Source organism: Podarcis vaucheri (assembly GCF_965113315.1).
Source record: "Podarcis vaucheri genome assembly, chromosome: 2".
NCBI classification, from domain to species: Eukaryota; Metazoa; Chordata; class Lepidosauria; order Squamata; family Lacertidae; genus Podarcis; species Podarcis vaucheri.
In genome coordinates, this window is record NC_138760.1 from 38,574,020 (window position 1) to 38,599,254 (window position 25,235).

General features: G+C 48.5%; 1 protein-coding gene and 2 long non-coding RNA genes across 3 annotated transcripts; 2 read left to right on the forward strand and 1 right to left on the reverse strand.

Annotated features, from left to right (window-relative positions):
- Positions 1–6,205: 6,205 nt before the first annotated feature.
- LOC309525623 lies at positions 6,206–15,633 on the forward strand. The gene is made up of 2 exons (XR_014216463.1): positions 6,206–6,806; positions 14,135–15,633. It is a non-coding gene; the product is annotated as an uncharacterized lncRNA (long non-coding RNA).
- LOC309525622 lies at positions 15,020–16,634 on the reverse strand. Its single transcript, XR_014216462.1, has 2 exons — positions 16,485–16,634; positions 15,020–15,680 (listed from the first exon to the last, which is right to left on the reverse strand). It is a non-coding gene; the product is annotated as an uncharacterized lncRNA (long non-coding RNA).
- An 84-nt stretch (positions 16,635–16,718) lies between these two features.
- On the forward strand, positions 16,719–24,229 carry ARMC7 (armadillo repeat containing 7). The gene is made up of 4 exons (XM_082210993.1): positions 16,719–16,844; positions 19,969–20,063; positions 20,377–20,520; positions 22,868–24,229. The coding sequence occupies exons 2-4, from the start codon at positions 19,973–19,975 to the stop codon at positions 23,203–23,205; spliced, it is 573 nt and encodes a 190-aa protein (XP_082067119.1). The 5' UTR covers positions 16,719–16,844; positions 19,969–19,972; the 3' UTR covers positions 23,206–24,229.
- The last annotated feature ends 1,006 nt before the right edge of the window (positions 24,230–25,235 follow it).

A 25,235-nucleotide genomic window follows, 5' to 3' on the forward strand; every position in this document is an offset into this window, starting at 1 on the left:
AGGTTTGCCATCGCCTTTCTCCCAAGGAGCAGGCGTCTTTTAATTTCGTGACTGCTGTCACCATCTGCACTGATCATGGAGCCCAAGAAAGTAAAGTCTCTCACTGCCTCCATTTCTTCCCCATCTATTTGCCAGGAGGTGATGGGCCCAGTGGCCATGATCTTCGTTTTTTTGATGTTGAGCTTCAGACCATATTTTGCGCTCTCCTCTTTCACCCTCATTAAAAGGTTCTTTAATTCCTCTTCACTTTCTGCCATCAAGGTTGTGTCATCTGCATATCTGAGGTTGTTGATATTTCTTCCGGCAATCTTAATTCCGGCTTGGGATTCATCCAGCCCAGCCTTTCGCATGATGAATTCTGCATATAAGTTAAATAAGCAGGGAGACAATATACAGCCTTGCCGTACTCCTTTCCCAATTTGGAACCAATCAGTTGTTCCATATCCAGTTCTAACTGTAGCTTCTTGTCCCACATAGAGATTTCGCAGGAGACAGATGAGGTGATCAGGCACTCCCATTTCTTTAAGAACTTGCCATAGTTTGCTGTGGTCAACACAGTCAAAGGCTTTTGCATAGTCAATGAAGCAGAAGTAGATGTCTTTCTGGAACTCTCTAGCTTTCTCCATAATCCAGCGCATGTTTGCAATTTGGTCTCTGGTTCCTCTGCCTCTTCTAAATCCAGCTTGCACTTCTGGGAGTTCTCGGTCCACATACTGCTTGAGCCTTCCTTGTAGAATTTTAAGCATCACCTTGCTAGCATGTGAAATGAGTGAAATTGTGCGGTAGTTGGAGCATTCTTTGGCACTGCCTTTCTTTGGGATTGGAATGTAGACTGATCTTCTCCAATCCTCTGGCCACTGCTGAGTTTTCCAAACTTGCTGGCATATTGAGTGTAGCACCTTAACAGCATCATCTTTTAAAATTTTAAACAGTTCAGCTGGAATACCATCACTTCCACTGGCCTTGTTATTTGCAGTGCTTTCTAAGGCCCATTTGACTTCACTCTCCAGGATGTCTGGCTCAAGGTCAGCAACCACACTACCTGGGGTGTACGAGACATCCATATCTTTCTGGTATAATTCCTCTGTGTATTCTTGCCACCTCTTCTTGATGTCTTCTGCTTCAGTTAGATCTTTACCACTTTTGTCCTTTATTATGGTAATCTTTGTACGAAATGTTCCTTTCATATTTCCGATTTTCTTGAACAGATCTCTGGTTCTTCCCGTTCTGTTGCTTTCCTCTATTTCTTTGCATTGCTCGTTTAAGAAGGCCTTCCAGGGACGCGGACTTATAAAAAATATTGGGGGGGCCCGGGAAAGCTCGTGAAATGCAAATAAGCTCATGAATATGCAAATAAGCTCATGAATATGCAAATAAAGTGGCGCCGCCCCCTCGTGAGCAAATAGGGGAGAGCGTGCTGCTGCCTATTTATCAGCTCCGGAACAGCTGATATGCGGGAAACCTGGGGCTAGAGGCAGGAGCCCCCGCCCCCGGGGATTCCCTAATCTCGCGGGGGACGGCCGGGGCTCTCCGGCTAGGACGCGCGGCTGGCTGGCTGGCGAGGGAGCAGGTGGGGAGGAGGCAGGGGACGGCGGCGGCGCCCGAGATTATTGGGGGGGCTGAGCCCCCCCAAAAATTTTTTTGAGGGGGCTCAAGCCCCCTCAAGCCCCATGGAGTCGGCGCCTATGAGGCCTTCTTGTCTCTCCTTGCTGTTCTTTGGAAATCTGCATTCAATTTCCTGTATCTTTCACTATCTCCCTCGCATTTTGCTTGCCTTCTCTCCCCCGCTATTTGTAAGGCCTCGTTGGACAGCCACTTTGCTTTCTTGCATTTCTTTTTCATTGGGATGGTTTTAGTTGCTGCCTCCTGTATAATGTTGCGAGCCTCCATCCATAGTTCTTCAGGCACTCTGTCCAGCAAATCTAAATCCTTAAACCTGTTCCTCACTTCCACTGTGTATTCATAAGGGATTTGGTTTAGATTGTATCTTACCTGTCCAGTGGTTTTTCCTACTTTCTTCAGTTTAAGCTTGAATTTTGCTATAAGGAGCTGATGATCTGAGCCACAGTCAGCTCCAGGTCTTGTTTTTGCTGACTGTATAGAGCTTCTCCATCTTTGGCTGCAGAGAATATAATCAATCTGATTTCGATGTTGCCCATCTGGGGATGTCCATGTGTAGAGTCGTCTCTTGTGTTGTTGGAAAAGCGTGTTTGTGATGACCAGCTTGTTCTCTTGACAGAACTCTATTAGCCTTTGCCCTGCTTCGTTTTGATCTCCAAGGCCAAACTTGCCAGTTGTTCCTTTTATCTCTTGATTCCCTACTTTAGCATTCCAATCCCCTATAATGAGCAGAACATCCTTCTTTGGTGTCACTTCGATAAGGTTTTGTAAGTCTTCATAGAACTGGTCAATTTCAGTTTCTTCAGCACCAGTAGTTGGTGCATAAACTTGGATTACTGTGATGTTAAAAGGTCTGCCTTGGATTCGTATCGAGATCATTCTATCATTTTTGAGACTGCATCCCAGTACAGCTTTCGCCACTCTTTCAGCTGACATGCACACAAACATAGTTCTGAATACTCCTGTTCTATAGAAAGCCAAACCTCTATGTTTTAATTGGATTTTGGGCATTATCGTACATGGCAGCCTTTCACACTAGTTTTAAATAAATATTCCTGACCAAATATACCAGGTATAACGTAGAAGAGAAGTATTTAAAAATAGAGTGTGCATATCCATACCATGTTCAGGACTGACATGGGACGTGCAAAAATGTGTTTTACAAGCCAATCTGGTGCAAGTTTCAGCTGCTAGCTTAGGTGGTTTTTTAAAGGTGTGTCAGACAAATTCACAAAGGATACTGCTAAGATTGAAGTGGGGCTTCCTAGGACACTTCCAGACTGTTGCTGTTTTCAGATGGGATTCAACCACATACTTGCAATTTCAGGTTGCGCAATTATAGCTGACTGGGCAGTCTTGCACTACAGAACTGCTTCCTCCAAAGATGGGTCATTTCATGATAAGGAAAATAAAACGCACTGGGAAATCCGAGCAAACAAGCCAGAAGGTATGCTCATTAAGTCGCCAGTGTCATCTAATCTTCCAGCAAACAAGCTGGGATAAATGCTCAATAAATAGATTGTTTGGAAGTGCCCTTAGTCTACAGGTAGGATACATCCCAGTAGTGGAGAGTTCCTGCCTTTATGTCCTACTTTTAAATGTCTCAAAGTCATCTGGCTGGCTGATGTTGTAAAACTAGATGGACCTTTGCATAATCCTCTTGGTCTCTTCCCTAGGTGTGTGTTTCGTTTAGCCCAATTTATCCCTTGTGGGTTAGCAGCTTTCACTAAGCATCTCTAGATAGACTGGGCTCCTTAAAAAGCACTGTAAGGAAAACACACACACACACACACAGAGAGAGACAGACAGACAGACAGACAGCATATTCTCAATCCTACTCCTCTCTACACTGGTGAAAACAGGTTCAGAAATAGAATATAGGCAGCTAGATCTCCAACGTATCCAACATGGGGGGGGGGGAGTTTCCTCAAATAAAAAAATATCATTAATTGGGTGCAAATTGCTCAGTATCATTTAATTCCACTCCCACCCCCCAATGCTGCAGTGGTGTTTAAGTAACATACACTGAATGAAGCACTTTTTATTAAGACCACAATCAGAGAAGGCAGATCTGTGGCCTTTCAGGTGCTGTTGGATGCAAAGTCCCACTTGTCCCAATGGCATAGTCAAAGATCAGGGAAGATGGGTGTTAATAGTTGTCCAACAATCTCTGGAGGACTACAGCTTCCCCATCCCAGTCCTAAAGAAGTTGACAGTTGGACTAGAAGATTGGCATCAATTTAGGCCACTGTTGTAAAGCGATTTCTTTGCAATTTCTTGATCTCAGGACTGTGGCCAGTTTGTTACAATATGCTCTTGAACAAGATTGCTGCATTATTGCTTGGATATATACGTGTAGTCTTCTTTAAAAAAAATAATAATGTATTGATCCAAATGCACTTGGTAACTTTTGTAAAGCTGAAAACATTACAGCAAATAGGCAGACTTAAGGACTTTGAATTGTAATGCACACCGACTTTTGTGCTTCCTTCAGGAATTGTGGAATGCTTTTTCTTCTTTCAGAATACACCATTTAAGAAGGGACCAAATATTAGCTTTTTCTATCCATGTCTGAATAAAGAAGCTAGGTAGTAAGACCTGTTTTGTTTAAGGCATTTTTTTGTTCATGAACTCTCAATAAAAAATTTAAACTTACTATTTTAGATTCCCTGTAATTTCTCCATATCATTTTCCTCTGGATTAAGGGGAAACTGTTAATAAGCTTTCACATAGCAACTGATGTTGGTAGCCGTAATGTTGGTGGAGGAGGAACAAGGGTAGGACTGTTTCTGGAGCCTCTTGAACTAAATTCAATGTTGATTCTAGAGGAGCTCTATACGTTTCCTTCTTGTCAATTACAGCTGTCATTTTGCTCCTGTTGGCAACGGCTGCATGAGTTTCCTAGTTGGCAAGAGGAGTATTAACATTCCTGGCTGCATAACAAAATTGGTGGAAACACAGCAATTTAGTATTTAATAACTTGAGACTGCAGCCCTTTATGCACTTAACCTGGAAGTAAGAAACACTGAGTTCAATGGAATTTACTTCTGGGTAGGCATGCCTAGGATTGCACTGAAAGTAACATTAAAATACTGTACTGGTTGGTTAATGGTGGGGGGTATTGTGGTTTCAAATTCACTTACGACGTTCCCCTTCCACCTCACATTATATTCTTCCCCCCTGCATCACTACTACCACCACATATCTTTGGCTCTCAACATGATTGATTTTTCCCCCCTAAGCGACAAATTACAGTACAACAGCTATGCTCCTACAGATTGTTTAAAACCAGTAATTTCTCTATTGCAGGAGCACAAGTATAGTGCTGGACATCTGAGGTTTTAAATAAAATGTCTGGCAAAGGTAATAAGTCACAAAGATTTCTTTCCTTAGATTTATCCCTGTTGCATTGTGAAAGGCAAGTCACTAAGTCATGGAACAGAACTGGCTTCTTCAAGACTTTCTGGGTAGGAAGTCAGAGGAATTAAGTTTTAATTAAATTCAGAAGCCAGGGAACACAAACACAGCTAGTTTTATTATACAACATTGAAAGCTAGCTAATCTGGAGAAACCAGCCAATAAAAAGACACTCCCATTCTCCATGACCTTCTTTCATGCTTACTATTCCCCTCCCCACCCCCCAAAAAAGCATTATAGGCAGACTATTTTCTAGAGAAGACATGTTTCTCAAATAGCATAGAAACAAGACAGAAAAATATCAATTGTTAAACTACCTAGGGATTATGTCAGTGTAGATGATACTGTGCTAATGGATCAATGGGTTGCCTCTGTAAGGCAGCTGCCTGTGTTTCTAAATTAAAGTTCCATTACTTCTTAAGAAATATTAAAAGTTTCACTGATGTTAAAATAAAAAGGAACCTTATGTGTCACCCCTGTGCATAAAAGGTGGGGTTGCTCTGAAACACACCCATAGGAGGACTTTCTTCCTCGTCTACAACTAGTTGCCCAAGAAACCGGAATTCACAAACACCTATTCCTCACCCAACTTGCTCTGAGAGCAGTACAAAAGACTCCTCCCGCCTCCCGCCTCTTCTAAGAAGCTCTCCAAAATATGCCCATTTCCTGTTCCACCCCACCACGCTACCAATTAGTAGGTCACAAGTAGGAACCTACTCAACAGGAACCTACTCCTGGCTAAGTGCTTTGTTGTTGTTGTTGTTTAGTCGTTTAGTCATGTCCGACTCTTCGTGACCCCATGGACCAGAGCACGCCAGGCCCTCCTGTCTTCCACTGCCTCCCGCAGTTTGGTCAGACTCATGCTGGTAGCTTCGAATACACTGTCCAACCATCTCGTCCTCTGTCGTACCCTTCTCCTTGTGCCCTCCATCTTTCCCAAAATCAGGGTCTTTTCCAGGGAGTCTTCTCTTCTCATGAGGTGGCCAAAGTATTGGAGCCTCAGCTTCAGGATCTGTCCTTCCAGTGAGCACTCAGGGCTGATTTCCCTAAGAATGGATAGGTTTGATCTTCTTGCAGTCTATGGGACTCTCAAGAGTCTCCTCCAGCACCATAATTGAAAAGCATCAATTCTTCGGCGATCAGCCGCCTTTATGGTCCAGCATTCACTTCCATACATCGCTACTGGGAAAAACATAGCTTTTACTATACGGACCTTTGTTGACAAGATCCTTCATGGATCACGGCCTTGCTGTGGCGAAGGGGCTTGAAGAACTCAGAGAAGCTATGAACTATGCCGAGCAGGGCTAAGTGCTTAGGCAGGCCTTTCTCAGCCTCGGGTCTCCAAGTGTTCTTGAACTGCAACTTCACTGCTAGATAGCTCAGGAGGTAGAGCATGAAACCCAGCCAGAGGGGTGGGGTAGAAATAATAAATTATTATATTATTATATCTTTTAATCTCAGGGTCGTGGGTTTGAGTCCCACATGGGGCAAAATATTCCTGCACTGCAAGAGGCTGGACTATAGACACTGGTGGTACCTTCAGTTCTACAATTCCATCATCCCTGAACACTGGCCATGCTGTCTAGGAATGATAGTTGTGGTCAAATATTTGGGGACTCAAGGTTAAGAAAGGCTGGCTTAGATTCTAGTGACCATAGCCTCTTGCTCAGGTGTGGGGAACTTTTGGCTCTTCAGATGTTGCTGATCCTTGGCCATGCTTGCTTGAGCTGACAAGGAGTTGTAGTTCAGCAACACCTGGAAAGTCAAAGGTTACGATTAAGGCTTTCTGGGAAATGATATATAATGAACTGAAAAAGGTATTTAAATATACCTTCTTGAAGAAACCAGACGCCTTTCTCCTGGGCATTGTCGGCCAGTTGGTGCCAAAGAAGGACAGAACTTTTTTTATGTATGCTACAACAGCAGCAAGGATACTCATTGCAAAGTATTGGAAGACACAAGATTTACCCACTCTGGAAGAATGGCAGATGAAGGTGATCGACTACATGGAATTGGCAGAAATGACTGGCAGAATCCGAGACCAGGGAGAAGAGTTGGTGAAAGAAGACTGGAAGAAATTTAAAGACTATTTACAGAAATATTGTAAAATTAATGAATGTTAGAAGGATGTTGGAAAGAAATTAAGGGGTTTCCAGCTGTAATGCTTTAGGAGATACGGGGAAAAAAGGTTTATAAATGGGTAAAAGCTTAATGGTAAGTGTCAGGGGTTCAGGAGCAGAGACGCAGAGAAGGAAGGAAACAGAGAGCGAGGGGGAGGAATCCGAAGGGAGAATGAGTGATGATGACGACCCGAGATCTCCAAGCCTAAGCAGTGAGTCAGAGGACTCCCAAAAGGGAGCCCCAGTGAGCAGAGCAAGGGGGGGATCCGGGGGGACACCCCAGGAGGAAGGGAACAGAGGAGATTCAGAGAGCAGCAGCTGGAAGTCGGGACCCACGCTCATAACTGAGAGCGGCAGCAGCTGGAAGTCGGGACCCACGCTCAAGACTGAGAGCAGCAGGGAGGAAGGTAGCCAGGCATCGGGTTCCGGAGGCTGTCAGCAGGAGGGAGGGCACGAGTCAGGGGTGGTCACGCCCTCCTCAGAGAGCGAGGCAACGGTTAAGAGGAAGGCAGGGAGTTGGGCGCGCGCGCCAAGTTCAAATGCAGAGGAAGCTGGCGCAGCAAGCAGCCCGGAGAGGGAGCTGGGTCCCAAAGCCCGCCGAAAGGAGGAGGAAGGAAGTGGGGGGTCTTCAGCGTCGGAGGAGTCTAGGAGGGAGGAGACTAGGAGGAGCAGTGGGACCCAGAGACGCAGGGAGAGGCGTAGGAGGTGGAGCAAGGCTAGGGTATTAAGCTGGTGCACAGGGGGCGGAGAGTCAGACGAGACTTCGGCGACCTAGAATGGAAGGTGTAGAGCTGCACGCTGCAGTTCGGACATGAAACTTGTAACTCAATAAAGACTCTTATAAAGTGAACGTTGGCTAGCGTGGTCCTGTGTGAGCTGGGACCTGGTGGCAGCTCTGACAGTAAGTCTCGTCCCCCCTACAAAGAAGTTCCAGGCGCCTGAAACACCGCAGCGGGAGAAGGCGCAGCGAGGGGTGAAGAGGGGTGCCTGGACTCAAGCTCACAAAATCGGCAGGCATGACGGCTGAACAGCAAATCGCAAATCTGCAAGAGGCAGTGACACAATTAAACACAGAGATATTAGCATCCCGAAAGAGGGAGGAGGAAGCAGCGCTCGCCTACAGAGATCTCCAAGCCAGGTTTGAAGCGTTTGCCAAGCAGGTACAAACGGGACCCAAGCCGGAGGGAGTTGGGTTGGCAAGGAGATCAGGCGGTCTTGTGCAGCATTTTGATGGGAACCTGCAACAGTACCCCAATTTTCAAGCAGATGTACTGTGTGCACTGCAACTGCTGGCAAAGGACTTTAGAGATGAGGAAGAGAAGGTGGGGTTTATCCTATCCCATTTGCATGGAGATGCTAAAGCTTGGCTGCGCAATTTGTGGAGGGATAAGGATCCAGCGCTTCAAAGTGCGGATGCCTTCATCAAAGCGATGGATGCATGCTTTTATTCTAGCATAGATGTGGATCTTGCGCGACGGGAGATACATGGACTTAAACAAGGCAGGGCCACGGTACGACAGTACCACGCACGCTTTTTCGCACTCGTCAGCGCTTTAGAATGGGACCGAGATTCGCCTCCAGTAAGAGATCTCTTCTGGGAGGGTCTCAGCAACCCAGTTAAGGACGAAATTGCGAGAGGGGAGAGACCCAAGAGCACGCAGGAGGTGGTCCAGAGGGCGCTATCTGCGGGAGTGCGGCTAGAAGAACGCCCATGGGCCAGGGAGGAGGGGCGTAGTGGGCGCGAAGCAGCGAGAAGTTTTTCCTTCGTTCCCAGAGAAGCAGAGCGTGCGCAATCCACGCCTCCGCCAGGAGGGGGAGCAGAACCTATGGAGGTGGGAGGTGCCAGGGCTCAGTCAGCAACCAGAGCCCTAGCACCAGGAGCAGGCAAATCTAAGACTCCTAGAGGGACCCGGAAGTGCTACATCTGCGAAAGTCCGCAACACTTGGCGAAAGAGTGTCCCCAGAGGAGCCTGAAGCACACTGCAGCCGCTGCTAAAGTGGAGACAGCTACACAGCACAAAGAACCTCTGCAGGGAAACGACGATGTCTGGCTGGAGACGGAAGTACTGGGGCCCAGCCAGACGTATCAGTGAAGCAGTCCCCAGAGATCTTGCAACCCACAGACCCCCTCCCGCCCAAACCGGTCGTGCAACTGACCGCATCGCTCCAGCTGCCCAATGGACTCACAATAGACGTCCCGATCACTGTGGACTCTGGGAGTAATGCAGATTTTATGGCGCAGGATTTTGTGAAGCGACACGCTATACAGCTACTGCCTGCCACTCTGCCCCTGCAAGTCGTCACGGTGGATGGGAGAGAGTTACTAGGGGGGCAAGTGGTGCAGCAAACGCCGCCAATGGTGATGCGATTAGGTAACCACAGAGAAGTCATCAGCTTTAATGTCACTCAGTTGTCGGACACTCCCATCGTCTTGGGCATGAGCTGGCTGGACAGGCACAGTCCGACACTGGCGTGGTACCAGAGACAGCTGATCTTCGGTTCTTCTTATTGCGCTGAACACTGCATTATACCCAGAAGGGAGGGGGAAGAGGAAGAATCGCAACTACAGTTGGGGACGCTGCACACAGTTCCCCACAAATACGCGGACTTTTTGGAGGTCTTCTGCGAGAAGGAGGCGGACAAGCTACCCCCTCACCGGCCATATGACTGCAAGATTGACCTCCTGCCAGGGGCGACGCTGCCTAAGGGGAGGCTATACTCCATGTCTGAGGACGAAATGCAGGAACTCAAACAGTTCATTGATCATAATCTGGAGCGTGGCTTCATCAGAGAGTCCAAGGCAGTGGGGGGCAGTCCCGTTTTCTTCGTGAAAAAGAAAGACACGCCCCAAAAAAGACTCGTTGTGGACTACCGCCTCTTGAACCAGATGACCAAGCCGTCTGATTACCCCATGCCCAGGATTGACGACCTCCTCGCGACGGTGCGCAAGGGACGCGTGTTCACCAAGTTGGACCTACGAGGGGCGTACAATCTCATCCGCATACGGGAGGGCGATGAGTGGAAAACGGCCATGTTCACGCCCCTGGGCACCTACGAGTACAGAGTTATGCCCTTTGGATTACAAAATGGCTCTCACTGTTTTCAAGCTTTCATGCATCACGTATTGGCGGGGCTCCTCTACAAGAAGTGCGTCTGCTTCCTGGATGACATCCTGATATTCTCTGAATCGCAGCAAGCTCACGACCAAGACGTGAGGGAGGTGCTGAGGAGGTTGCAACAACATAGACTGTACGCCAAGCTAGAGAAGTGCCAGTTCGACACGACGGAGGTGGATTTCCTGGGATACAAGTTGTCGGACAAGGGACTAGCCATGGACAGCACCAAGGTTCGCGCGGTGTTGGATTGGAAGAGCCCGCGAAACCGGAAGGAGGTACAGCGGTTTGTCGGCTTTGCCAACTTCTATCGCAAATTTATCAAGGGGTTCGCGATGCAGACGGCGGCCATTACGGACACGCTCAGCTCCAAGAAAAAGAAATTCATCTGGACGGAGCAGGCGGAGCAGTCCTTTCAAGCGCTCAAGCGTCTCTTCGCGTCGGAAAAGCAACTGCTGCATATCGACCCCAGTAAACCGTTGAGGGTAGAGACAGATGCGTCAGACAGAGCCGTGGGAGCCGTCCTGCTGCAGCGAGACCCGCAGGGGGTCTGGAGGCCGGGAGCGTTCTACTCCAGGAAGCTCAGCAAGTCGGAGCAGAACTACACCATCTGGGACAGGGAGTTGCTGGCCATTCATGCAGCGTTCAAGGCGTGGAGGCATTTCCTGATCGGCGCCAAGCATACAGTGCAGGTTTGCACGGACCACAAGAATCTGGAGCACTGGCGCACGGCGCAGTTCCTGAACCAGAGGCAGATACGTTGGGCAGAGTTCTTTGCGGACTTCGATTTCCGAATAGAGTACGTCCCAGGAGACACCAACATCATGGCGGATGCACTGTCCCGGAAACCGCAATACCTAGAAGAGGTGACGCCAGCGGCGGCCATGCACATCTTCGCACCGACGGCGTGGGCGTGTGCCTCAGCTACGGTAGACCTGGATGCGGTGCGGCGTGCGTTGCGGGACGACTCATTCGCGCAAGAGAAGATGGCAGAAGTGCACAGAGGCACGGCTAACACAGACGAGTTCCAGGTGCGGGACGGCTTGCTCCTACATAAAGGGGCCGTCTATGTGCCTGGAGACGAACTTCGAGCCAAGGTACTGCAACAGTTGCACGACGCACCCACGGCCGGTCACTTTGGCACAGAAAAAACGGTGGAATTAGTCGCGAGAGACTTCTGGTGGCCCAGGCTGAGAGGGGAGGTCGCGGACTACGTCGCGAGGTGCGACACCTGCCAGAGGGCCAAGCCGGTACACAGACCGCCGGCGGGACTGTTAGAACCGCTGCAAACGCCGTTTGAACCGTGGGAGAGGGTGGCCCTAGACTTTGTCACGGATTTACCCAGCTCGAGGGGCAAGACAGCTGTACTAGTGGTGGTGGACTTGTTCACCAAGATGGCACATTTCATTCCGTGTGCGAAGGTGGCCACGGCGGAACAAACCGCCAAACTGTTCATAGATCACGTGTTCAAAGTGCATGGTCTGCCGCGGTCTATACTGTCCGACCGCGGACGCCAGTTCATCTCGAATTTCTGGCAGAAGCTGATGGGTTTTCTACATGTCAAGGTCAATCTGGCATCGGCAAGACACCCGCAGACCAACGGGCAAGCAGAGAGGGTCAATGCCATCATGCAGCAGTACCTGAGATGCTATGCCAATCAACAGCCTGCGACGTGGGTGGATTACCTGCCGCTCGCCGAGTTCGCTTACAACAACACGAAGCACGTGTCCACAGGGGTGACGCCGTTCTTCGCCAACAATGGGAGGAATCCCAGAACCTTCCCGGGACTGGAGAGAGTGGGGGAAGGAGAACCACAGACGGCGGACGCGTTCGCGTCAGAGTTGCAGGCGGTCCACGATCAACTCAGACGGCAGCTGGAGCTAGCTAAGCACGCCTACAAGGTGCAAGCTGACAAGCACAGGCGGGTTGGCGAAGAGATCCACGTAGGAGACTGGGTCTGGTTGGCAGCCCACGCAGTGCCGACCAGGTCACTAGCCAAGAAGAAGTTGGGGCACAAGCAAATTGGTCCGTACCAAGTCGAAGCACAGATCAACCCGGTAGCTTTCCGGCTGGCGCTGCCGGAGGGTTCCAGAATGCATCCGGTGTTCCACAGGTCGGTGCTCACTCCCTACAAGGCACCTCACAGATTCCAGGAGCCCGGGACGGCACCGAGTCCGTTCCGGAAGCGGACGGAGACGCGGGGGGTGGCGCAGCAGGACCCCATCAACGAGGTCACGGAGATTTTGGACTCCAGATGGGGGGAAGAGGGAGTCGAATACCTCCTAGCCAGAGAGGGCACCCGGGCCAGCGCCAATAGCTGGGTGCCAGACTACGCTTTGGAGGAACCCCTGCTCAAGGACGAGTTTCATGCCCTTTTCCCACACAGACCCATGCCAGCGAGCTTCTTCGACGACTGGCTGTTCACGCCCACACTTTCTTCCAGCACGTTCCATGGATTCGACTCGGACGGGGAACCCGCACTGAGCACCCGTTCCCCAGAAGGATCACCGGCGGGTTCGGCGTCAGACACCTCGTATTGGTGGGACGATCGACCAGAGGAGCAATGGCGCCGGAAGTGGCTGGAGATGCCAGGTCGAGCGACCGACGCAGAGACTGACACAGACGTGTTCGGGGAGGACCTTGGGTTCGAGCACGGCGGTACAGAGATGGAAGCGGAACAGGTCAACGTCGACGACCGCGAGGAGGAAGAATCGGAGGTCTTCAGTTGGCGGCCAACCACGGGGAGCGAACTGTATCCGGCATTCCCTCCCATGATGATGGAGCACCCAGCACCCACACCTGAAAGCGGGGAGGGGGGAAGGGGGGGCTTCGAGGGGGGGATGGATGTCAGGGGTTCAGGAGCAGAGACGCAGAGAAGGAAGGAAACAGAGAGCGAGGGGGAGGAATCCGAAGGGAGAATGAGTGATGATGACGACCCGAGATCTCCAAGCCTAAGCAGTGAGTCAGAGGACTCCCAAAAGGGAGCCCCAGTGAGCAGAGCAAGGGGGGGATCCGGGGGGACACCCCAGGAGGAAGGGAACAGAGGAGATTCAGAGAGCAGCAGCTGGAAGTCGGGACCCACGCTCATAACTGAGAGCGGCAGCAGCTGGAAGTCGGGACCCACGCTCAAGACTGAGAGCAGCAGGGAGGAAGGTAGCCAGGCATCGGGTTCCGGAGGCTGTCAGCAGGAGGGAGGGCACGAGTCAGGGGTGGTCACGCCCTCCTCAGAGAGCGAGGCAACGGTTAAGAGGAAGGCAGGGAGTTGGGCGCGCGCGCCAAGTTCAAATGCAGAGGAAGCTGGCGCAGCAAGCAGCCCGGAGAGGGAGCCGGGTCCCAAAGCCCGCCGAAAGGAGGAGGAAGGAAGTGGGGGGTCTTCAGCGTCGGAGGAGTCTAGGAGGGAGGAGACTAGGAGGAGCAGTGGGACCCAGAGACGCAGGGAGAGGCGTAGGAGGTGGAGCAAGGCTAGGGTATTAAGCTGGTGCACAGGGGGCGGAGAGTCAGACGAGACTTCGGCGACCTAGAATGGAAGGTGTAGAGCTGCACGCTGCAGTTCGGACATGAAACTTGTAACTCAATAAAGACTCTTATAAAGTGAACGTTGGCTAGCGTGGTCCTGTGTGAGCTGGGACCTGGTGGCAGCTCTGACAGTAAGGATTTGCTGAACTAACAAATTGAAGTGGAATAAAAAAAAGGGAGGTATGAGGAGGTCTGGGGAAATAATTGTAAGGAAGATATGTTATGGAAAACTGTTTTTAATTGTTTTTATGTTGTATTTTGTATTTTGTTTTGTTTTTTTCATTTTCATTGTTATATTTTAAAAACTTTAATAAATATCTTTTTTTAAAAAAAAAGGGAAAGTCAAAGGTTACCCACTCCCGCTCATGGCTTCTTTGTTCACCTTCCAGAAAAGAGATGGCTGTTCACCCTCTTCATAACTGGACCACTGTTCCCTCTCTGGTTCATGTGACTTAATTCCTTACCTCATCCTTCACACTTTCCCGCAGGAAGGATCTCATTCCTGGGTCTTGTGGCTTAAGATCCCATTCCTGGGTCTCGTGGCTTAAGAAATACCCCCCCCCCCAACCACATACTGTTTTTGCAGCTCCAAGATCAATTTCTCAAACTGATTCTGTGTCACTGTAAACCATCTCCCCTAAATATAAAATATATACATGCAGTGCCTAGAGTGGAGGGGAAGATTGTGAACTTTATTTTAATACTCTTGATAATGGCAGAACATTTCATTATTATACAGATTCCCCGAAAAACTTATTATCATATCCCCCACTGCCTCTTGAGTACTTCACATCTTAAATTTTGTCAGCCTACAAGCAAACAGGTGAGATTCTTAGATAATTAAAAGGAACATCAAGGGTGACACTCTTTGGACTGGGCTGACTGGCTCAAATTCTCTTCCTTGTTCCACACAAGCAAATCAACCAAGGTAAGGGACTGTTGCTCCGTTAACTTGTACTGGGAAGACAGGGGCTGCAATCATTACAGGTGCTTGCAGGGAGACACAATTGTTCCTACAATTTAATGTCCAAGCTTTTGAAATGGAAATTTGAGGACAGCAGTTCTCAAATCCCACCAACCTTGCAGGGCACTAAGAAATTACTGTCTGTCTCAGTGGACTGCTTAGGCTGCAAATTTATACCCAGTTACCTAGAAGTAAGCTACCTTGAAGTCAGTAGAACTGAGTACAGTATAGCTATATGTAGCATTGATTCAAAACTTCACACTAAACAATTACAAAGAATTTGGGTAATATATTTGCATCAGCACATCATTTTAGTTCACAATCACTTTTACAGCTATGATCCAACTGCAGGAATTCATTCATGTTTCAAAATAAACAATTGTGCTTCATTCAGTGATTAAGCAGACACACGCCAGAAATAGACATTCATTTGTCTGAACAGTGGCCTAGGAGTTTCTGCATAGGAAGCAAGAATATTGTTCATCTCTGAAATATTGTCTGAAAGCAGGGATATATTTCACGACTGGACTTAACTGTCAATACGTAACTTAACCAATACGTAATCTTAACTTAACTTAACCAATACGTAATCTTAGGTTCCCTCAGACTCAAATCCTTATTCTTATGGACATTACATGCTCTCTCCCAAGAACTCTCAAGTTAATTAAGATATGATTTGCTCAAACCCCACTGAGTAGTCCAAGCCCAAACACGCCTGTAAGAACCAATGGCATGGGAGCATAGTCATCTAGTCCATTTAGTCAGGTCTCTGTCTTTCCTCAGCAGTAAAAGGCCAGCTACGGGGCTGATTTCTTCTGCGCCAGCTCAGCCAGTTGCTGCTGACGCCTCTGCAGCACCTCCAGGCGTTTCTTTTCATAGTACTCATACTCCCGGGCACGGATCTCCTCTACCTCTTGGAAAAAATGATGTCTGCAGTAAACAGAGACAAAAAGAGAGTTAATCAAACTCCAGACCTTTGCTTATCAGGCGTCCCTCAACAAAGCTCTATTCTGCCACCCACCGTGCATGTTAGTACACACAACCCATTCCTTGTCTGGTTGGGGAGGTTCTAAAACATAGGACGAGTTCTACCTAGCAAAGGACCACACACCGAAAAGTTCTTGGGAAAGAGAGTAATAAAACTTCCTACGGCCACTAGACTGATTGACAGTTAATAAAGAGCTATGAATCTGCGTGGGGTGGGAGCCTTGGGAAAAACTCCAGACAGTCTTATGCACGTTTACCCAGCAGAAAGCCCCACAGAACAATGGGGCTTACTCCTCAGGAGGGCTGCAATGGGTTTGCAAGCCTGTTTCTGCAAAAACACAACGACTTGCAAGACTCGAGAGACCAAACAGATTGCATGTGGCACAAACCTTCCTAACCGAAGGAAAACCCAACCCAGCAAAAGTTTGTATCGCAGCAGATCCGCTAGCTTTTAAAGGCGCCACAGCTACTTTGGGGGTGGGGGGGGTCCTCCTTTGTGAAGTCCACAAAAATGGGATCTTGCAAGAGGACTGCCCCGGACTTTTTCACGGTGCAATCCTCTGTGTGCTTATGATGCAAAAGTTCGGCGGGGATCACTCCCAAGAAAGTGAGCCGAGGGCCAAAGCCTTAAGCTGAAAAGTCAGGGAGCTGAACTGTGCACTTTGTTTCCGACCTCAACACCAACCCCTGCCAGGCTCCTTGAGCTCCTCCTCCCTTTGGACTCCTGCCCAGGCCCTCTCACGGCACCTGTACACGAAGGCGGTCGCCAAGGCACAGAAGATGCCCCCAAACAACAAGGGCTTGGACAGACGTTTCTTCGCGGAGAAGCCCGCCATGGCTGGAAGGGGCTCGGCGGCGGAGCGGTAGAGCGGACCCTCCCACCTCTAAAGGGTACTTGTTCCCCGCTAGGGTGCTGCCCTTAGTGTAACTCTTCCGCCCGTTCTTCAACGCAACATCCGGTTTCCTGCGCGTTCCTGGAGTTTTTTTCCGTGCGTGCCGGCGTGTCTCGTCCGGAAGTTCCGAGCGAGTTTTTGCTGTGCCTCCAACCGGCTGGGCGATAAAGCGAGGCCGGTGCGGGCAAGGGAAGGAGCCATCCAAGGGCAGCAGGTAACGAAGTGGGCGGGGAAACGAACGGAAATACCCGGGGTTAGATTCCTATGGCAATATCCTATCCTAGACCTCGGTTTACCTGTAAGCCGCCTGGAGTCCCAATCAGGGGGAAAGACGGAGTACAGTATAAGAAAATACAGTGGTACCTCGGGTTACAGACGCTTCAGGTTACAGACTCCACTAACCCAGAAATAGTACCTCGGGTTAAGAACTTTGCTTCAGGATGAGAACAGAAATTGTGCTCCGGCGGTGCGGCGGCAGCGGGAGGCCCCATTAGCTAAAGTGGTACCTCAGGTTAAGAACAGTTTCAGGTTAAGAACGGACCTCCAGAACGAATTAAGTACTTAACCCGAGGTACCACTGTATAGAGGACTACTACCACCACTACTAGTAGCAACAATAATATGTTAACCTAGGTCTTTTTCAGCCATGTTCTGGTCAGGGCAGCCTTCCAGGGATCAGAAAGTCTTCCAGAATAAATATGGGAAACCTGATCCATCATATGACATGTTTTCCCATGGTGGGGAGGACACTCCAAAGGAGAGGGGAGTGGCAGTTGTTTCATGGGACCATTAGATCAGTGTTTCCCAACCTTTTTTGGGCAAAGGCACACTTGTTTCATGAAAAAAATCTCGAGGCACACCACCATTACAGCCCCGTGACGTCAGCGCACGAAAGTGTAAGTTTCAATTTTTTCCCCTCCCCCTTGCCTTCCTTCTGTGCCAACCGCCAAAAAGCCAAGAAAAAAGCCAAGACTTTAGGGCAGCAGGTCGACACGGAAGAAGCTCCTACCTAAGGACAGGTGCGACGGCCGTGTCCTCTTCTGCCACACTTGGCAGCCCTGCCTCACGGTCGTGACTCCCACCCTGATTTCTCCCCGCAGGTCGAGCAGCACAGGCAGCCCAATGTGTCCAGCCCAGACACAAGCCCCGCTTCCCCACTCTAGATCCTGAATGCGACCAAGTGCTCTGGACTCCCGAGCAGGGTGGGAAAGAGGACTCGCATCTGGTAGCCTCCGGGCTCCTCGCCTGCTCGAGGGATGGCATTGCAGGCAAGCTGCCGGCCGTCGCCATCGCCGCCCCCTCATGCGAGTGGACCTGCCCAGAGTGGTGGGCCGGGGGAGGCTCGCTCTCTGTGGGGATGTGGCCCGCACGCGCGGCCCCGCTTCCTCCTGCCCAGGGCTGAGCTCCTTACCCGCGATCTCGGTCTCGTGCACGCGGATCCCACTTATTCCAAAGCTCGCGCCACTAGCCAGGGCTCTCACACCGTGCCAGGGCGAGGCGGCGCGGCCCACTGACGTCATCGCGGCTCGCCGCCACCCTCGACTTCCCTGTTCCCTCCCCTCCCTCGGGTCGCTGTGGTTACCGAGGACTGCAAGCTGTGGTTACCGAGGACTGCAAGGACTGCAAACTTCACGCATGTGCAGGCCCAGTAGCGAGCGGCGATGGGGCTAGCCGGAGAAGAGAGGGCGAGCCCCCTCCGCTCCGGCCCTAAATAGGGCAAGCCACGCCCCCTCCAGCCAGCCGATTGGCTGGCCAGGAGGCGTGGCCGGATGGGATTCCCCTGCTCTCGCGGGGGCTGAGACCAGCCCCCGCTCACATGGGGAAGGGCGTGATGCCCGCAACCCCACCTCCTGGGGCAGGCCCGGAAGTGGCTATGCGTGAAAACTTCGCGCATGCGTAGGCCCAGTAGCGAGCGGCGATGGGATGTGGGAGGGAGCTCGCTCGCCGCCCCGCGTGTGCTCGCCGCCGCCCCGCCTCTCGCCGCCCGACTCGCCCGCCTCCCTCCCACGGAACACAAGGCAACGTTCCACGGCACACTAGTGTGCCGCGGAACACCGGTTGGGAAACACTGCATTAGATCATACACACGGGTGATGCTGTGGTCCAAGCCACTGAGCCGCTTAGACTTGCCAATCAGAAGGTTGGTGGTTCGAATCCCTGCAATGGGATGAGCTCCCATTGCTCTGTCCCAGCTCCTGTCAACCTAGCAGTTCAAAGGCACACCAGTGCAAGTAGATGAATAGGTACCGCTGTGGCAGAAAGGTAAACTACATTCCCATGCGCTCTGGCTTCCATCACTGTCCCATTGTGCCAGAAGTGGTTTAGTCATGCTGGCTACGACCTGGGAAGCTGTATGTGGACAAACACCAACTCCCTTGGCCTGAAAGTGAGATGAGCACCGCAACCCCATAGTCGCTTTGGACTGGACTTAACCATCCAGGGGTTCTTTACCGTTTACCTTAGATCATACACGGGTAAATACTGGAAAAGTGGTGATTTAAGGACACATCTACACAAGTCGCAAAGTGTTGCCCTGGTGGAGGGGTAGGTTATAGTCACACAGGCTCATTTATTTTACTGGGAGCTTTTCCATAGTTATGTGGAGGAACTAGAGAGTAGGAATACTAGTTGGTGGGACATCGATTGAATTTTTGTACGCCCTGTGTCTTCTAGTTCCTTGTTTAGTTAATATTTAAAAGAGGAAGTAGTGAGTGTTTTTTTAAAGGCTCTTGGAGAAATTGGCAATATTTTTTGCTGTAATTCTGAGTACACAAAGGTGAGGAGTCTAGTCATGATTAGAAAATGTTTTATGTCAAATGGTTTCCTGCCTCACTGAGAACCTAAGAGTTGTCCTGAACAAGCACATATCAACCATATCCGTGTTTTAAAATACTAAGGGATATGAACAGAGAGTTTGTCATACGGCAGTGTAGGAAGCTTGGAGGGAGAATGTTATATGCAAAGATCTAACCTGGAAAGTTTAACTTCATGGTTTGTTTTCAGGTCAAAAGTAGATTTGATTCTGCAGACATGTGGAAGTACTTTTTTGAGGCAGTGGGATTTTCCACATTTGGGAGATGGAAAATGCTTTTTCCTGAACGAAAAGCAAAATGTGTTTAGGAAGCCTGCCCCATTTGAAGAATGAAGCTGTAGTTTATTCACTGCTCGTATGACATTATTAGCTTAAAATTATACGTAGTCTAAAGAGGCTAAACATTAAAGACAAGGAAATTGGGATTGAAAATGGAGAAGAAATCTTTCACAGAACCTTTCAGTACTCGTGTAATAGTACATCCTTCAGAATATTATTTCAAATGAAACTCTGCCTTTTCTTCTAGCACCATGTCCCAAAACCACAAGGACCTACTTGGTCTGGGTCGCCTTGAATACCTACAGGCCCTAGTCACTGAATTCCAGGTGACTGAGAGCTCCGGTGAGTATAATTTATTGGCCACTATCTGCTTCTGTTCTATGTGTATGCCTTGCCCATCTTAGTTGCTTCTTTCCTCCTCTCAAGAGTTGTTGCTTTGGTAACGCAGTTTTTATTCATTTTCATCTTTAAACTGTTTAACATGGTTGCATTGTATATATATTTTTGTTTGCATTAGAGCATATGACATGCAATATTACCTAAAAATCAAACAACCACAAAAACTCAAGTAAACGTTTCGGAATATATTAACAAAGTTGTGTCAAATTTTATATAACAAAAATATTACCTCAAGAGTTGTTTTATATTATTTCAGAAGCCAAGGAGCAGGTGTTGGCCAATCTAGCTAATTTTGCTTATGATCCCAAGAACTATGAATATCTCCGGCAGCTGAAAGTATTGGACCTGTTCCTAGATATGCTCAGTGAGGACAATGAAACCCTTGTGGAATTTGCACTTGGTAAGGCTTGGGTTTAAGCTTGATGCTTACTATGAATTAAAGCGATTTTTAAAAGCTTCTCTCAACCCCCACACTTGGAATTATACTCCCACATCACTTTAGGGATAGTCACGTTAGTCAGTCTTGGTACATGGCAGTGGTTTTTTTACCTTTACCTTTATGGCACTGGTTATGATTGTAAGCTGGGAAGGCCTCGTGGTTCAGCCATTAAATCTCTAACTGTTCAATCCTGTATACATCTGCTCAGACCTATGTCCCACTGTTCAGTGGGGCTTCCTTCTGGGTAAGCAAGCATTGGATTGCAGCCTGTGGCCTTAAGTAAACTTCTCTCTTTCTCTCTCATCAGCCTCAAACCCCCATTTAATGTTGACCTCTCTTACAATGTGTGTGAAAGCAGGATTACTAAGAAAATGTGTGTGAAACATTTTAGTGTTCAATGCACTATATAAATATTGAATTTCATCATTATTAAGATCTGTATCCTTTGTGGGAGCAAGATAAAACTTCACAATTAGAAGAAATTTAGTCAGAGCAGCCAGCTAACATTGTAAACTTAGGAAAAGAGCAGTTACTGTGCCATTCCAGTTGTTTTTGGTCTCCCAACTCCCCCAGCCAGCATGCTCAATGGTCAGGGAACATGGGCGTTGCTGTCCAGCAACATCTGGAGCGACATAGGTTCTCCATACCCATACAACGGTATCACTTGTTAAGAAAACACCATAGGTTAAATATATCGGCCCCCAGAGTGTGGAAATAATTGTTTACTTTTATTATCATCATGCTAATAATTCAGCATTCCAAATATTTCAGCAAATGATTCCATTTTATTTCTCGAAGCCATGAGCAGAACAGTTGGCCCCCATGAATCCCAGGACCTGCTAACATGCAGGATATCCCACTTCTTGTAAAAGGCTGCTTAGTCTGACATGCGGAGTTGAAGGAGCAGGTGAGACACTGCTGAGCCAATAAGAGCAGGAAGCAGACAAGTTTTGAAAACAAAGGAGCATTCTCTTATGCAGAGGCTGCAGCACTTACAGGAGCGCACAGTGCCTTCTAGTGTTGTGTGTGGGGAGTTAGTATGAATGCTTTGGTTGGGGGAAAAACAGGAAGGCTTTTTCAGAATGAAAACAAGGTAGATAATTGCAATCAGAGGGAGTTGTTATGGGCAGAAAGAAAGAAAACAAAAAAGTTTTTAAGTTGAACAAGAACCCAGTGGTGTTCTTTTATTGCAGATAGCTTAGTGTGTAACCCTGCTGGGTTCTTGTTCCACTTGTTTTCTTTCTTTTCCCTCTCATAAAAAAACTGTGTGTTAAGCTAATGAGGAACCTGTGGCAGAGTGTGAAAATAGTTAAACATACACTAGTATTGCCACCAGTCAACTTTGCAAGACATAAATTACATTGTTCCCAGCCCATAATGCCCTGTGCCTCTTGCTAGCTCTTCCCTTCAGCATCTTGTCCTTTGCCAGCAGATTCCAAATTCTTCTTAATCACATTTTGTAAGTTGCAGACCCCCCCTTTCCCCCCAATGTGTGCAATGTTTACAACTCTCATGACAGAATTTGAATAGATAATAGAAGTTTTAACCTGTGTCTGCCTGGCTATAACTCCCACTGAGATCTCCCCTCTCGCTAGTAACCAGTTGCCTTCGTTGTGGATGTTGGGGAAAGAAGAAGGGAAAGTCAGGACAGTGCAGAGGCAAGCATGCAAGCTACATAGGGAAAGACTTAGATCATGGTTTCCCAAACTTGGGTCTCCAGCTGTTTTTTTGGACTACAATTCCCATCATCCCTGACCACTAGTTGTGCTAGCTAGGGATGATGGGAGTTGTAGTCCGAAAAACAGCTGGAGACCCAAATTTGGGGAACCCTGACTTAATAATAAAATTAATTTATATCCTGCCCATCTGATTGGGTTTCCCCAGCCACTCTTGGTGGCTTACAACATATATAAAAACACACCAAACATTAAAAAACAAAATATGCTGACAAGCAACAAACCAACCAATAAATCAATAGAAACCAATAACAACAATACTAAACAGTTTGCAGTTATACCCAAATTAAAATTACCACCAACCTCAACTAAACATTTAACCAACACCAACCCAACAAAAAACTGAGGAACTAAAATTAGAACAGTTAAAAAAAATTTAGCCAGTTGCCCCAGCCCCCCAAGAGTTGTTCCAGCAATGTCCCTCTGGCCTCCCAGAAGCCTCTTTTAGCTGTTCAGGGTGAGTCTGGGTGACTTAGATGAACCTGGTTGCCTGAATACCTCTGCCAACGGTGAGTGTGAAGGAGATGAGAAGGCTGGCCCTGTCTTTACTATCTCATTCTCTCGTACTTTAGGTGGCCTTTGTAACCTCTGCCTGGACAAAATCAACAAAGACTATATCTTGGAGGCAGATGGTGTCGCAGCCGTTGTCGGTTCCCTCTCCAGCACCAATGAAGAGACTGTGATGTCCGCAGTCACTACTTTAATGTACTTGACCACCCCCCAGTCTCGCCAACAGATCACAGCTCTTCCTGTGGTGGAATGCATGCTGCGCTTCTCCCTCTCGGCCAACCGGAGGCTACGAAACTTGGCCACCATCTTCCTTGAAGATTACTGCACCCCTCATCAGGTAGAGGCGGCCAAGGCCCTGACCGAACACACCGCCCTAGGGATCCCCCTGCCAAAGGACTGACGGGGCACAGAGGGCAGCCGGAAAGCTTTTCATGGAAGAAGCAGCAGCCCTTGTGTTGGAAAAAGCCAGCCCTCGGGTGAGGAAAATCATCCCCGGAATCTCACTTTAAAAAGAGACTCTTCAGGAACTGTTAAGCACCACGAGGCACGCATCTGATGCTGTCATTTTTAGGGGCTACTGAAATATTTTGGCACATTACACCATGCTTTGGTGGGAGGCTGGATTACACCGAGGTGTCCTGCTGCCTAGCTCTCCTGGGTAAGCCAGCCTTCCATCTGCTGGGTGGGTTTCTCACTGGCAGAAGACAGCAGGAAGTCCCAAAACAGAGCATTGCAAGGGCAAGGAGGGGCAAAATTGAGCCAGCCCAGGATCTGCTGGATCCTAAGCTGGTCTTAGTACCAAGATGCAGTGCATTCAGGGTGAATCTGGGCCCAGTTCCTACACTGACCTGGAAATGGTGCAGCAATCTGGCCTAGTTCAAGCCCGACTATTCTCCCCTACTGCCACCGCTTTGCAGCCAAAGTGAGCTGCGATGCTACTGATGCAGTAGGGGGTCTACTGCTTGGCCAAGCTCTGCCAGCAGGGTTGGGAGTTTAGATTGCCCCTTAAGCTTGTCTTTCATTCTACTGGAATGAAAGTCAGTCATTCTATTGGAATGAGCGTGGAATTCCTTGCCAATAGAAGTTCAGCAGGAATCAGGAGATGTGCCACGATTATGCTTCGTTGTCTTGTTACATTTTGTTATACATCTAAAAAAATCCCAATGCATTTTTACTTTCTTCCTTTTTTATTTTTTACACTTCCTTTCTTTTTTAAGGAAGCTTGGCAGAGTTCCATTACTGCTTTCTTTCAATTGACTTTGCAAACTCTGCATTGTTCAGACATGCTTTTGGAGTGTGAAATTTTTTAACCAACCAGATTTGATTGATGGCTTTACTGTTGTGGTGGTATTTTGTACAGCCTTGTTATATTTTCTGTGTAAGCGTGGTTTATAAATATTTGAATAAAGAACAGAGATATAAAATGTTGTTATCTGGAGATTTAAATCATGCTACAGGACCCTAGTATAGTATAGTATAGTATAGTATAGTATAGTATAGTATAGTATAGTATAGTATAGTAAAAGCTATGGTTTTCCCAGTAGTGATGTATGGAAGTGAGAGCTGGACCATAAAGAAGTCTGATCGCCGAAGAATTGATGCTTTTGAATTATGGTGCTGGAGGAGACTCTTGAGAGTCCCATGGACTGCAAGAAGATCAAACCTATCCATTCTGAAGGAAATCAGCCCTGAGTGCTCCCTGGAAGGACAGATCGTGAAGCTGAGGCTCCAATACTTTGGCCACCTCATGAGAAGAGAGGACTCCCTGGAAAAGACCCTGATGTTGGGAAAGATGGAGGGCACAAGGAGAAGAGGACGGCAGAGGACGAGATGGTTGGTGTTCTCGAAGCTACCAGCATGAATTTGACTCAACTGTGGGAGGCAGTAGAAGACAGAAGTGTCTGGCGTGCTCTGGTCCATGGGGTCACGAAGAGTCGGACACGACTAAACAACTAAACAACAACAACAACAACAACAGGACCCTAATAACTATTATAGTGGATATACCTTGGAGCAGGAGAATACAGATGGGAATCCTGTTGCCCTCCAAATATAGTTGGGACTCCAATTCCCATCCGCCAGTGTGGTCAGAAATGATGGGCGTTGGAACATTTGGAAAGTCATGGGTTGCACATCCTGCTTTAGCTGGGCTTTTTTTTAAGTAGCAGAATGAACAGAAGACAGGTGAGCAATAGCAAATGGCTCAGTTGGTTAGTGTGTGGTGCTCATAATGCCAAGTTTTCAGATTTGATTCCCTTATGGGACAGCTGCATATTTCTTGCATTGCAGGGAGCTGAACTAGATCAGAGCTTTCCAAACTGCACTGTGTAGGTGTTGTTAGGATCGTCCTACTCTCATGTAGGACCCTGGCAGAGACACATGCCCGATTGGCATGTTCTCTCCCTCCTGGTCGGTCGGTCGCTTCAAAAA